This window comes from Castor canadensis, chromosome 6, assembly GCF_047511655.1.
Source record: "Castor canadensis chromosome 6, mCasCan1.hap1v2, whole genome shotgun sequence".
NCBI lineage: Eukaryota > Metazoa > Chordata > Mammalia > Rodentia > Castoridae > Castor > Castor canadensis.
In genome coordinates, this window is record NC_133391.1 from 36,372,279 (window position 1) to 36,385,847 (window position 13,569).

Consider the following 13,569-nt stretch of genomic DNA (forward strand, 5'->3'; position numbering starts at 1 on the left):
TTGGGAGAATTTAGTTTTTTAAGTTTCCTGTATATTCTGGTTATCAGTCCTTTGTCTGATGTATAATTGGCAAATATTTTCTCCCACTCTGTGGGTGTTCTCTTCAGTTTAGAGACCATTTCTTTTGATGAACAGAAGCTTTTTAGTTTTATGAGGTCCCATTTATCTATGCTATCTCTTAGTTGCTGTGCTGCTGGGGTTTCATTGAGAAAGTTCTTACCTATACCTACTAACTCCAGAGTATTTCCTATTCTTTCTTGTATCAACTTAAGAGTTTGGGGTCTGATATTAAGATCCTTGATCCATTTTGAGTTAATCTTGGTATAGGGTGATATACATGGATCTAGTTTCAGTCTTTTGCAGACTGATAACCAGTTTTCCCAGCAGTTTTTGTTGAAGAGGCTGCTATTTCTCCATCGTATATTTTTAGCTCCTTTGTCAAAGATAAGTTGCTCATAGTTGTGTGGCTTCATATCTGGATCCTCTATTCTGTTCCACTGGTCTTCATGTCTGTTTTTGTGCCAGTACCATGCTGTTTTTATTGTTATTGCTTTGTAATATAGTTTGAAGTCAGGTATTGTGATACCTCCTGCATTGTTCTTTTGACTGAGTATTGCCTTGGCTATTCGTGGCCTCTTGTGTTTCCATATAAATTTCACAGTAGATTTTTCAATCTCTTTAATGAATGTCATTGGAATTTTGATGGGAATTGCATTAAACATGTAGATTACTTTGGGGAGTATCGACATTTTTACTATGTTGATTCTACCAATCCATGAGCATGGGAGATCTCTCCACTTTCTATAGTCTTCCTCAATCTCTTTCTTCAGAAGTGTATAGTTTTCCTTGTAGAGGTCTTTCACATCTTTTGTTAGGTTTACACCTAGGTATTTGATTTTTTTTGAGGCTATTGTAAATGGAATTGTTTTCATACATTCTTTTTCCGTTTGCTCATTGTTAGTGTATAGAAATGCTAATGATTTTTCTATGTTGATTTTATATCCTGCTACCTTGCTATAGCTATTGATGATGTCTAGAAGCTTCTGAGTAGAGTTTTTTGGGTCTTTAAGGTATAGGATCATGTCGTCTGCAAATAGGGATATTTTGACAGTTTCTTTACCTATTTGCATTCCTTTTATTCCTTCTTCTTGCCTAATTGCTCTGGCTAGGAATTCCAGTACTATGTTGAATAGGAGTGGAGATAGTGGGCATCCTTGTCTGGTTCCTGATTTTAGAGGGAATGGTTTTAATTTTTCTCCGTTAAGTATAATGCTGGCTGTAGGTTTGTCATATATAGCTTTTATAATGTTGAGGAACTTTCCTTCTATTCCTAGTTTTCTTAGAGCTTTTATCATGAAATGATGTTGGATCTTATCAAAGGCTTTTTCTGCATCTATTGAGATGATCAAGTGGTTTTTGTCTTTGCTTCTGTTAATGTGGTTTATTACGTTTATTGATTTTCGTATGTTGAACCACCCCTGCATCCCTGGGATGAAGCCTACCTGGTCGTGGTGAATAATCTTTTTGATGTGTTGCTGAATTCGATTTGCCATTATTTTGTTGAGGATTTTTGCATCAATGTTCATTAAGGAGATTGGCCTATAGTTCTCCTTTTTGGAGGTGTCTTTGCCTGGTTTTGGGATAAGTGTAATACTGGCTTCATAAAATGTGTTTGGCAGTTTTCCTTCCCTTTCTATTTCATGGAACAGTTTAAGGAGGGTTGGTATCAGTTCTTCTTTAAAGGTCTGATAGAATTCAGCAGAGAATCCATCAGGTCCTGGACTTTTCTTTTTGGGGAGACTCTTGATTGCTGCTTCAATTTCATTTTGTGTTATAGGTCTATTCAGGTGATTAATTTCCTCTTGGTTCAGTTTTGGATGATCATATGTATCTAGAAATCTGTCCATTTCTTTTAGATTTTCAAATTTATTTGAATATAGGTTCTCAAAGTAGTCTCTGATGATTTCCTGGACCTCCATGGTGTTTGTTGTTATCTCCCCTTTTGCATTCCTGATTCTACTAATTTGGGTTTTTTCTCTCCTCATTTTAGTCAGGTTTGCCAGGGGTCTATTGATCTTGTTTATTTTTTCAAAGAACCAACTTTTTGTTTCATTAATTCTTTGTATGGTTTTTTTGGTTTCTATTTCGTTGATTTCAGCTCTTATTTTTATTATTTCTCTCCTTCTATTTGTTTTGGGATTTGCTTGTTCTTGTTTTTCTAGGAGTTTGAGATGTATCATTAGGTCATTGATTTGGGATCTTTCAATCTTTTTAATATATGCACTCATGGCTATAAACTTTCCTCTCAAGACTGCCTTAGCTGTGTCCCATAGGTTCCGGTAGGTTGTGTTTTCATTTTCATTGACTTCCAGGAACATTTTAATTTCCTCTTTTATTGCATCGATGATCCATTCTTCATTAAGTAATGAGTTATTTAGTTTCCAGCTGTTTGCATGTTTTTTGTCTTTACTTTTGTTGTTGAGTTCTACTTTTACTGCATTGTTAGACCATTGATTCTTAATAAATGTCCACTTCCACATCTTAAGTTCAGTGTCCCAATTTCTGACCATTGCCTTTTAGGATTATGGCTCATAGCCTACACTGTTCCTTTTCTAATAATTGTTCATCCACATCGAGATGCTCTTTCTCTTTCTCAGTTTCACATTCTCCATTGTCTTCACATTTTTAAACCACATTAAATACCATGATCCCACATTACAACTAATCTCCTTTGCGTACATTCAACCCTTCGTTGTCCTCTTTGCTAGTCTCACCTGGATAACATAAGGATGGTTGTAGTGAACCACTCATTGCTTGTACTACACTAATGAAAAAGGCTGAAAATAATACACAATAAGGTCTCTGAAGTTTTTTAATCCATAGGCAAAAAATCTCTCTCCACACTGTTCACAACTTCTTGTCTGTTCTGTGTCATATATAATTACCTTATCTCTAAAATGTTACTATACATTTTCTTTACTGTTCCTCCACTGATATGTCACCCACCACCCTCTTGTGAATGATGATTTTGCATCAAAACTCACTGGAAAAGATAAACAGTTAATTGTGATTTCATCTTCTTTCTTCAAATATAGCTCCACTGTTCACCTGAGTGCACACTCTTTGCTTGGCCCTCTTGACAGAGACTTAGTCCTTGTCTTTAGCTAGTTCTTTTTATTGGCCTACAGATCTGAATCCTACTCACCTCATTGCAGTCTCCACTGGGTAAATTGTGCCCTCTTGCTCTGCACCACCAACATCTGCCTCTCTCCTAGTTCACTCCTGTCAATGTATGTACGGTGTCCAGTGCCAGACAAGTTTAAAAGCATTTGAACAGATGAGCATTCTTCTTCAAACCCAATTTCCTCTCTAATTCCTGCCACATTCCTGAACTCTCTCCTCTACAGTTAAGTCTGTTACAGGTACTGTCCATAGTCACTGTCTCCATCTTGTGACTCTCCTACTGTACTAAAATCATTTTGATTAAGTTTTATACCCCATCACTTCTCAGAATTGCTTTTTAAAAACAAAATGAAATCTAGAAATCTCTCTGGTCTTCAATATATTACTTTGACCTCTCAGCTGCATTCAACACAGTTGGCTTCTGTTTCTCAAAATTACAATTTTTACATTTCGTTTTTATTGCTTCTACACTCACTCTACCTCACTAAATTCTTATTCTCTATATGTCACAACTCCTCAGCTCAGCCTATAGATTATAGACACCCTAAGGTTACATATCAGAGTTTATACTGTTCCTTAGATATACTCCCACCCTAAGATTTGTGGCTTCAATGACATATACATACCAACAATTTCCCAAATATATACCCTCCACCTTACCTCTTCTGTAGCTCCAAATTCATGTATTCAAGATGTACTTAACATCTACATTTGTTTATCTAATGGGCAACTCCAATTTGGCTCTCCTTCAAAATGGTCACAACACATTCAGTCCCTGCTCCTAGCTTCCCTTGTGTTAAATTCTTCACACCAGTTAATATCACTATCATTAACTTAAGATCAATACACAGTCATTAACTTCATTTCTCCATTTCCCTATGCCTGCTCTTCCCATATAATAGCAAAGCTCTGCTGTCTCTGTCTCCACATGTATCCTAATCCTCCTCCCTCCATCTCACTTCATCTTAATTTAGGAAAGATCACCTGTTGCCTAGATTGTTCCAACTACCTCTAGTGGTCACTTAATTTCATCCTTCTCCTCTACAATATATTCTCTCCCTGGCAGCAAGAATACTTTAAAAATCAGTATGTTTTCCTGGCCTATAACACCTCCAGTAGTTTAAGTGAACTAAGATAAAACAGAGAATTCATATCTTGTTGACAAGGCCTTACATTGGTTGTCCCCTTCCCATTCCTCACTTCTCATCTCCTGGTTCTCTTCTGCTCATTTTCTCCATGAATTGTCTGTCTTTCTGTACATGAGGAGAAGAACAGTATTCTTTACTGTCATAATTCTTTGTTGAGGGACCATCTAGTATATTTTCTTCTTTGGGTCTTTGCCCACACTGTTTTCTTAGCTGGATATTCTGGGAATAAGCAAGAAAGTTGGAATAATAAAGTGTCCTTAAATCTATTGACACTATCTACTGAACTGTAAAGTGTCTATTATATTTAGGTAACTTTATGTCTTGGAATGTCCTAATGAGAACACTTTTAAGAATAGAGTGTTTTGATGGTGTCTAAAAAGAAGTAAAGAAAAAGGAATAGATGAAAATTATACACAATCTTTTTGAGATACTGACTCAGAAAACTGAGAGTGGAAAATAAGTGCTGGTATTAAATTTGACGCTGCAAATATATTTACTTTACTTGACAAGTTGATCAATGTGGGGGTGGGTGCATTTAGAAGTGACATTGGCACATATCGATGTGTGTCTCAGGTGCAAAATCAACTTGACACCATGACAAAATGAATCTGTAATTCATCTAGTTAGCAGATATGCTGAGGAAGATATAACCAGATGCTGTCCTTCCCCATCAGGGACTTTACCAGGGAAGTAAAAAAGAGTCTCTCCATGAGCTGCTCCAGGGAACAGTTCTGACAGATGGACAGAGGTTACATGAGAGCATATTTGAATTCACTCTATGTAAAGGAACTTCTCACATATGAGATCCCTTGAGTGATGTTATCTATCTGATAAAGGAATTCTGGAGGCATGAAGGGTTGACTGCCCACCTTCCCTTACATCCCTCCACTTTCCCTGTCTCATACTTGAATCACCTGTACTTGTTATTGCTAGGTTTTATATTTGCTTGCCATTAGGAGAATTATATTCTTCCCACAAATTTGCTTTAGGCTTAGACAATTTCCTTTATATTTCACTTAAGTTTTTAAAACATTATTTTCTCATTGTGAGTGAAAAGCTGTATAAAAATTCAAACACATAAATAAGTCACTAATGTACCCTCCCATCCAACCTTTACCTCATTCATATTCTACTGACATAAATAGGATTAACACAATGGAAGAACCATTTTTACCAAATCCTCCATTTTCTTAGAAACATGTCTAAGCTCAGATTCCCATTAAAAGATTGATTCTGATAGTATCTTTTTATGTGTTTTACAACTTTTGAATTATATCATGCATATTGTTAAATTGCTTTCCTATTTTTTCAATACATCACAGATAATAGGTGAACCCAAGTCATTTGTAAAACAATGGTCTAATATTGCATTCAAAAAAGATTAGCACTTTAGTTTATGTAAGCATTTCCCTATTTATTTCATAACTGTTTTCAATTGCTCCTGGGTTAATATCTTTTGAAGCATGAAGTAAATGAGAACTGAAAATTGCCCATCATATTTCATACCTTCCTTCCATTAATCTTTTGCATTTTTACAGTGTTTCTGCTTATTTCTAATTTCTTTTTCTTCCTCTTGATTTCTCTCTCTCTCTCTCTTCTCTCTTGCCCTCCTTGTTCTCTTATACAGACACACACAAACACCTCTCATGCAATTTTAACTTAAATTATGGTAGGAATTGTATGAAATCCACTATTGTAGAAAATGTGAAAATAAATATTTCAGGAAAGAAGCTTACTCTCTTCCTTGACTTTCTTTCCTCATCTTTTCCCCCTTCTCCTTACAGAGGATGAAAAGATATTAAATTATTAGACCACATAATAATGTTTTATGTAGTAAAATACTAAGAATTATTTGGTTTTTTATTATCATATTATTGTTATATGGGGGCTACATTGTGACATTTGCAAAAGTTCCTACAATTTATCATACTTGAATTGACTCCTCCATCATTCTCCTTTACCCCTTTTTCAAGTCTCTGAATTGTGACACCACAAGTGTCCAATCCTGAAAGTGAGCAAGCATCAAACAGAGGCAAAAGATGTTCTCTGCATAGGATAGGTGGTTTGATAGATAGTATGTAAAATATTCACCATTTCTGGTATTTTATGACAAGTACTATGCATTCTTTCTCAGTATTGTTTTGCACATATGTGAACCTCTTTTGTTTTCAATTCTTTCATGTGTTTTTTTTAAGTTCTATGTTATCTCTGTGTCCTCTTGCATATTATTTTTTCCTGAGTATATTTATCTGAGTTTTATGCAGACATTTCTGCCTTATCAGGTACCCATGGTCCATTTATCAACAGTTCCCTGTATCCTATTTGTGCTATTTCTTTGATAGAATACAAATTTTGCCATTCTTTCAAACTGTTCTTTAATTTTATATTTAAATGCTGTGAAATTGTGAAAACTAATTACTTGTGATGATTAAATATGTGGTATGCCTGATTTTATTACCACACATCATTGTTATTAATTTATATTTTCTTACTGATTAGAAATTTTTAAAGGAATTATCTTTCAGCAGGTTTTGCTCATCCATTCATTCAATAAATACTGATCAAGCCCCTGTATACAGTATTTCTAGAAGGTTGTCCACATATACTTGATATGCCAGGCACTGTCCACACAGCAGTAACACAGGGAATGAGATAGGCAAGGACATTCCTCTAGTGAGGCTTCCATTAAGTTTGTGTGTGTGTGTGTGTGTGTGTGTGTGTGTGTGTGTGTGTGTGTACATGTGTGCCCACCCATGTATGTGCTTATTGTGGGAATGTGGCAAGTGATAACACTAGTAAACTGATTAAATAATTTCAGTGCTGACAAAGGACATGCTCTAGTGAATGTCTCAACTCCAGTCAGTTAGACTAATTCTGAAGCTTGTTCTCTCACCTATCATCTGGACTGGGCCCAGGACCACTACCAGCCTGGTCTGTAGCAGGACGCCCACCCTGACCCAGTGTTTCCCCATTGTCTACTACTGCAGATATGAGACCAAAGAGCTGTCCAGCCACTGCCTCCTGCACAGGTACCTCAGCACTCCCACCGCCCCCTTGAGTCCCTGGGGCTCCTTCCCTCGCACCTATGTGGTAAGAGGAGGTATTGCTGCCTTTCAGACAGAGAGAAGCTCCGCCTCAGAGGAGGAGACAGCGAGTGCACAGGACGAGTGGAGGTTTGGCATGAAGGCACCTGGGGCACAGTGTGTGATGACACCTGGAGCCTGGCAGAGGCAGCGGTGGTGTGTCGGCAGCTGGGCTGTGGATCTGCCTTGGAGGCCCTCAGGGAGGCAGCGTTTGGCCCTGGAAATGGAAGCATCTGGCTGGATGAGGTGCGGTGCAGAGGAAGTGAATCATCCCTATGGGACTGTGCAGCAGCACCCTGGAGACAGAGCAACTGCAAGCATGAGGAAGATGCAGGCGTGAGATGCTCAGGTGAGTGGCAGGGCCAAGAGAGTGGAACAGAGGGAGTGTATATGTTTGTCGCTAAAGCAACGCCCAGCCAACCTGTGGCCCTGTGCTCTGGCTCCAGAAGGCTGTGCTCATATCTCCTGGTCTCTAAGAGAGGAACATGTGCCCTTGATGGTAGGAGTGTCCTAGGGACTTTTCAGGCCAACCTACCACAGTGACCCATTTTCCTTCTTTTCTTTCCAGGTGGAAGGACAACAGCTCGCCCCATGCCTAGGAGTAAGTGGTTCTTCTGCTCTGAGCCATGAACAGCCATGCCATTGAGGAGAAGCTCAGGTTTCCAGCGAACTGCACTAGAGAATCCTCACATTTCTGTCACAATTACATTAGTCGTATTGATCAGGTGATACAAGCAGAAATAGGTTTTTCAAGTTATAGAAATAACAGGATTCCAAAAGCTCCCCAGCATGTGCCTTAGAGACATATCTTAGAACCAGACTGAGAAGACTGCTGACACAGCTTAGGGCGGGACAAGGGGTATAACATCTTGGTGTTCAGGCAGACCCACTGTATCTGATCTAGTCACTTCATGGTCCTGACGACTCAGGATATGACCAGGATAATTGGGTTCTTCTGATGACCCTACCTAAACACTAATGGCCCTTTGTCCTCCCCAGGCACCAAGTCAGTCCTAGCCCCTGTACCTGGCATCTTCTCCATACCTGGAATCCTCTGCGTCATCTTGGGAGCACTTCTTCTCCTGGTCCTTGTCATCATGGGGATTCAGATGCACAGTTGGAGAGCCCAGCTCCAAGGTCATACTTAGGGATGTCAGTGACCTGGAAAGGGTGTGGGGCAAGGACCAGATCAATCTCGATTTTTTTAAAGCACTTTGTATTCCCATTATTTGGAAACTTGCATCACTGATAAGACTTCAGGATTTTAAAGACTTAAAGCTGTGGTCGTTGGTTGAATGTGGAAGCTTTCAAATATCATGGTTTCTTATTTAGACAGTGTCAGTGGAGACTGAGTATAGGATCCAGACACAGTCAGAAAACCAAGTTCTGTCCCAAGAAGCAGAGAGCTAAAGAAGGGGCCATGATAGTCAACAAGGGTTTCTCCATGGGAACACAGAAGGTTTTGACTGTTGTTAAGGAAACACTTCAGGATCAGTCTCTGAACTCATGCTGTTTTCCCCAGCCTTACATAGTTTTGAAGATGCTGCTGCTGAGGCCTTGTACCAGGAGATAGATTACCTCATGAAATCAGAGGAGAACATATTAGATAGCCCAGGTATGTTCTATACCCTCATTTCTGTTCATGACCTGCTATTGGGAATTTGTATTTTCAGCAAACACAGACTCTCAATACTAACAAAATCTCCCATGATATATTTTTCAGCTCTCCATTACTGTGGCAAAATGCCTGATAGAATCAACTTAAGAAGGAAAATTTTGTCTTGGCTCACAGTTTCACAGAGTTCTGTCCATGGTCACATGATCTCATTGCTTTTGGTACTGCAGCAAGTCAGCACAAATGGAGAGCACATGGTAGAGCAGATGTTCACCTCATGGTGAACAAGGAAGGAAAAGAGAGAGAGAAAGACTGTTGTCACATAATCCTCTCAGAAGGCATGCCCCCAGTGATCTAAGTCCTCCCACCTGCTCCACTTCTTTTTTTTTCTTTATTCATTTATTCATATGTGCATACAATGTTTGGACCATTTCTCCTCCTTGCCTCCCCACCACCTCCCTCTTCCCCCAACCCCCTGGCATCCAGGCCTTTTCTCCAATTTTGTTGAAGCACAGGCATAAACAATAGTAAGAAAGACATAGCATTTTTGCTAGTTGAGATAAGGATAGCTATACAGAGAGATTCCTAGCATTGCTTCCACCTTCTCCCACTTCTGACAGTTTCTAACAACTTCCAAGCTTTTAACCAAGCCTTCAACACTTGGGCATTTGGGAGGGGGCATACATATGATAACTAAAGAAAAGCACATGGTCAGCCTCCTCCTAAACAGGAGCTCCAAGCCCTCTCTCTACAAGTCTGAAGCTTCAAGATATCTTCTGAACCATAACACTGAGCCTCCTTATATGTACTTGTCTGTGATGATTGTCTCCCTACTAGAAACCTGTCTGATGACTCAGTGACTAAACTTCCCTCTTACATAGGGAATTCTGAGGAGAAGGTAGACCCTGAATCTGCTCCAAATAGGAAATATAGGTCTTCCTTTTTATAGTGGGGGTGAAGAGGCAGAATCTCATTTAAGCAGACTCATGTCAGGTGGCTAGGATAAAAAAGGGTCTATTTACTTCAGTTCGAGATAGTTTTCCTCTCTGCGCATTTTTGTGACCTCAGAAAGAGAAAGGTCAGGCTCAATTCTGTCATTTCCTGCTCAATTCTGTCAGCTTTACTGCCTTATAAACATATATTAAATGTGTTATGATGCATTCAAAGGCTATATTTGTTTAAAGCAACATGAGAAAGTGGTCATCTCTAAAATACTATGGTGCAAGAGAACAAAATTGGGTTCATTGAGTTTTGACCTGAGAATAATACATGAATCATTCCTAGAGCGTGTGAATATAGACAGAAAAAAAATTGACTTTGGTAATCCTTTGAATACATAAGTGCAAAGTGCCCATACCTTCAATTATTAGAAACCCTTCTTACAAGAGATATAAGAGAGGAAAATGTTGGCCCTAGCTTGGGGAACCAAGTGGTAAAGGTGAACAGCAATTGAAAGGAAACATGACCAAGAGAACTCTGCGGAGATGGTATCATAAGGTCAACAGAGCATTAGAAGGGTTTTGAAGCCCAGGCTCCTGTGATTGGGATTGGTGTGATCCCCAGTCTGCAGGTAAGAAAAACACAGGCTTCACTCTCTCTGACAGCTCAATGTCCCAACTACCTCAAGGCACCGGAACAGTCCGGGTTCTCTTGGTCCACATTCAGTCTCCCTCAGTCACTAATAGGTAGTATATTTAAACTCTATACCATAAGCCTTAAAATTGTGCCCAAAATCATAGAATAATAAATGGTGATATTATATTGTATGAGAGGATATTTTAGTAAAATACTATTTACCTTAATATACTGACTACTTATAGATTTATGCAATTTTAAGAATATGAAGATCAAATACATGCCTTTGGGAAACCACTGGAATATGGTGCCTGTATTTATCAGCTATTAGAATCTCTGCATTAGAAGAGGCATAAGACATCACCTAGTTAAATCCATATTTTATCCTTTCAACTTATTCCTTGTCTGGTTTCAGAACCTCCAGGGCAGCATGTTGATGCTACAGGAAATGGTTATGATGATGTTGAAGAGTTACCTGCTCTTGAAATGTCTACTTTCCCTGGAATGAGTGAGAAGTACCTTTCCTCAGAAGAGGGAAGTGGTGACAGGTATTCTCAGACAGGTGTGTAGACAGCTCTGTCTCTAATAGTCTTACTTCCTCATCATGGGAAGGATGAGTTTGGACCCATCAATCATTAATTTTTTTTCACTAAGTAGCCTTATGTACCTAGATGATATCAGCTCTTTCCTGTCCATGCTTTATTGTACCTATTCCACCTCTTGCTTAGGATGAAACTTACTGTGTTCTCTGTGTCCGTGCCCACCACCAATTCAGTGTAGACCTGCTGGTATGAGCTGAAGAGTCTTTATGGCTTCGATACTATTTTTAAAACTCAAATAATTCAAAACATGCAGTCTGACAGTAAATATGGGGGATCTTTCCAATTGTGAAAATTAATCTGAAAAACTTTTAGTTAATAAGGTAAATTAAACCTATGAACTGTCAAGGTTTTTGTTTTAGGAATGTAACCAAGTGTTTGAATTTGACACTAACCACAATTAATGAAAATGTGGAATGCTCTTAATTAGAGACATTAAATTTCATCCCTAGAAGGAAGAGATAATACTTTCTTATTGCTTCAATTGACATAAGATATCATTTCCTGAGGGTATGTATTGTACTGAAGTATAGCCATGTGGTCCACAGGGAGAAGGAAACTGTGGGATTTGATTGAGCTGTACTGCTTTGTCATCTGACAGAGGACTCACATCGTTCTCTTTAATTCTTTGAGGTCAAGTGTGGTATGTTATTCAGATACTGAGTAATCAAGAGAGGTCCTCTCCTGCCTCCAGTTCTTAAGGAATTTGACCATCCTGGTGTGGAAGAGAGAACTCATGTCTGTTTCCTGTTGTAGAGATCAAGACAAGACTGCACAGAGTAGTCACTAGGAGGTAGCTCTACCTAGCCTTTCAGACAAACTCTGGGCTCCCACACCTATTTGATACCACTCTGTACTAGGCTTTCCTTCTACAAGAGGACCCTGGTATAGCTTTTTTAGTTTGTTTATGTGTCTGTCACCACTGAAACCACAATTCTCTTTATCATTTCAGCCATCTCTCTTCAGTCTCCTAGAGAAGCTGGCCACTGTAGCATGGGAGAGAAAGAATTCACGTTGATCCTAAGATCCGAAGACCCTCAATACGATGATATTGAGCTTGATGCCATGTAGTGTCATTTTTAGAGCAAGCAAGTCTGCAAAGAACTCTCCTGTGGCAGTTGTTTTCCAAGTAAATGAGAATTCTGTCTTCCTCATTACTGAGGAAGACAATTTTTACTTGTACCTCTGATGAAAGGAAATTATTGATAATAAATACTCTAAGCTTTCACTGACCAGTGCTGTTCTCTTAAAAATCTAGGTATATTCACCCCAATGACTTTGGAAAATTCATCTCCAAACATACCCCTTTCCATATAATCCTTTTCCTTATAAACTATCTATGTGATCTGAGTTATCACTAGCCTCGACTACCCCATTGCCTTCCAGTAGGTACAGAGAAAGTCATGATGGTCATGAATAGCATAAAACTCTGGAATGCAGTCCTGAGCTAAGTGCTTTCTCTCAGGAAGATGGATGTGTGAACACTTAACTAAATGTTCCAAAATGTTCCCTCATCCTTTACTAGAAGTGTGTTTCAAAGTAATGGGACAGTATTGTTTGAGGAAAGACAAGGTGGGGATCTGATGATCCAACAGAAACTTCTGGTGTCCAAAGAATCTTTATGAGAATCCTGATTGGTGAGAAGGGCCATCTGGTCTTCCAGATTGCACAGTAGGTGGGCTGTAGGAGCCCATGGAAGTTCACATCTACCTTTCTGTGAAACTCCTCAAGTGATCACCCTTCATTGCCACTTTCAGATCATCTCATCTCAAGTTGCTGGCAGTAGTCACTGACTATATGGCCTCTGCCTAGGAGGCCTGCAGGGCCTGGATAGGGGCATGGACACTGACCAACTGCTAGCCTTCCTGGCTAGTCTGCACAGTCCCTGCCTAGCCTATGTCCTTTAGAGGAAACAACTTGCCTTAGCTCATCTCCTGGGTAGTTCTTTCGTCTGGAACCACAACAACATTGGTCTCAGAAATTAGCCCCATGGTAGGAGCACAATACCCTTCTGCTCCAGCTGACATTGGGCCTAACATATTGCCAGGAGTTGCCAGTTGTGAGCTGGGAAGAGACTTTTCTCTTCTTCCTCCAATTCTACCACGTGGAAGCCATGTAAGGACCTATGTTTCTTTCTGGTTTTCTTTTATTTTATAGTGAAAATGATAGTAAAGTTTATGAGGAAAGGAATATACTTTCAATCAACTGAAAGCTGGTCATCTCTAGAGTGAGAACAAGAACAAACAGATCCATGTTTTGTTTTCTTGGGTTTTTTTTTCCATTTGGTGGGATTGGGGTTTGAACTCAGGACTTTGTGCCTTCAGAGCAGATACTTTACCCCTTAAGTCACATTTCCAGTCCATTTT

At 39.2% G+C, this 13,569-nt stretch overlaps 1 protein-coding gene across 1 annotated transcript in view; it reads left to right on the forward strand.

Annotated features, from left to right (window-relative positions):
• The window catches only part of LOC109699654 (antigen WC1.1-like), a 141,622-nt gene extending 129,336 nt beyond the window's left edge, over positions 1 to 12,286 (forward strand). Inside the window, 6 exon segments of the mRNA XM_074077847.1 lie at positions 7,319 to 7,360; positions 7,449 to 7,766; positions 8,384 to 8,551; positions 8,937 to 9,029; positions 11,020 to 11,166; positions 12,156 to 12,286. Coding sequence (XP_073933948.1) covers positions 7,319 to 7,360; positions 7,449 to 7,766; positions 8,384 to 8,551; positions 8,937 to 9,029; positions 11,020 to 11,166; positions 12,156 to 12,286 — 899 coding nt within the window.
• Positions 12,287 to 13,569: the final 1,283 nt, after the last annotated feature.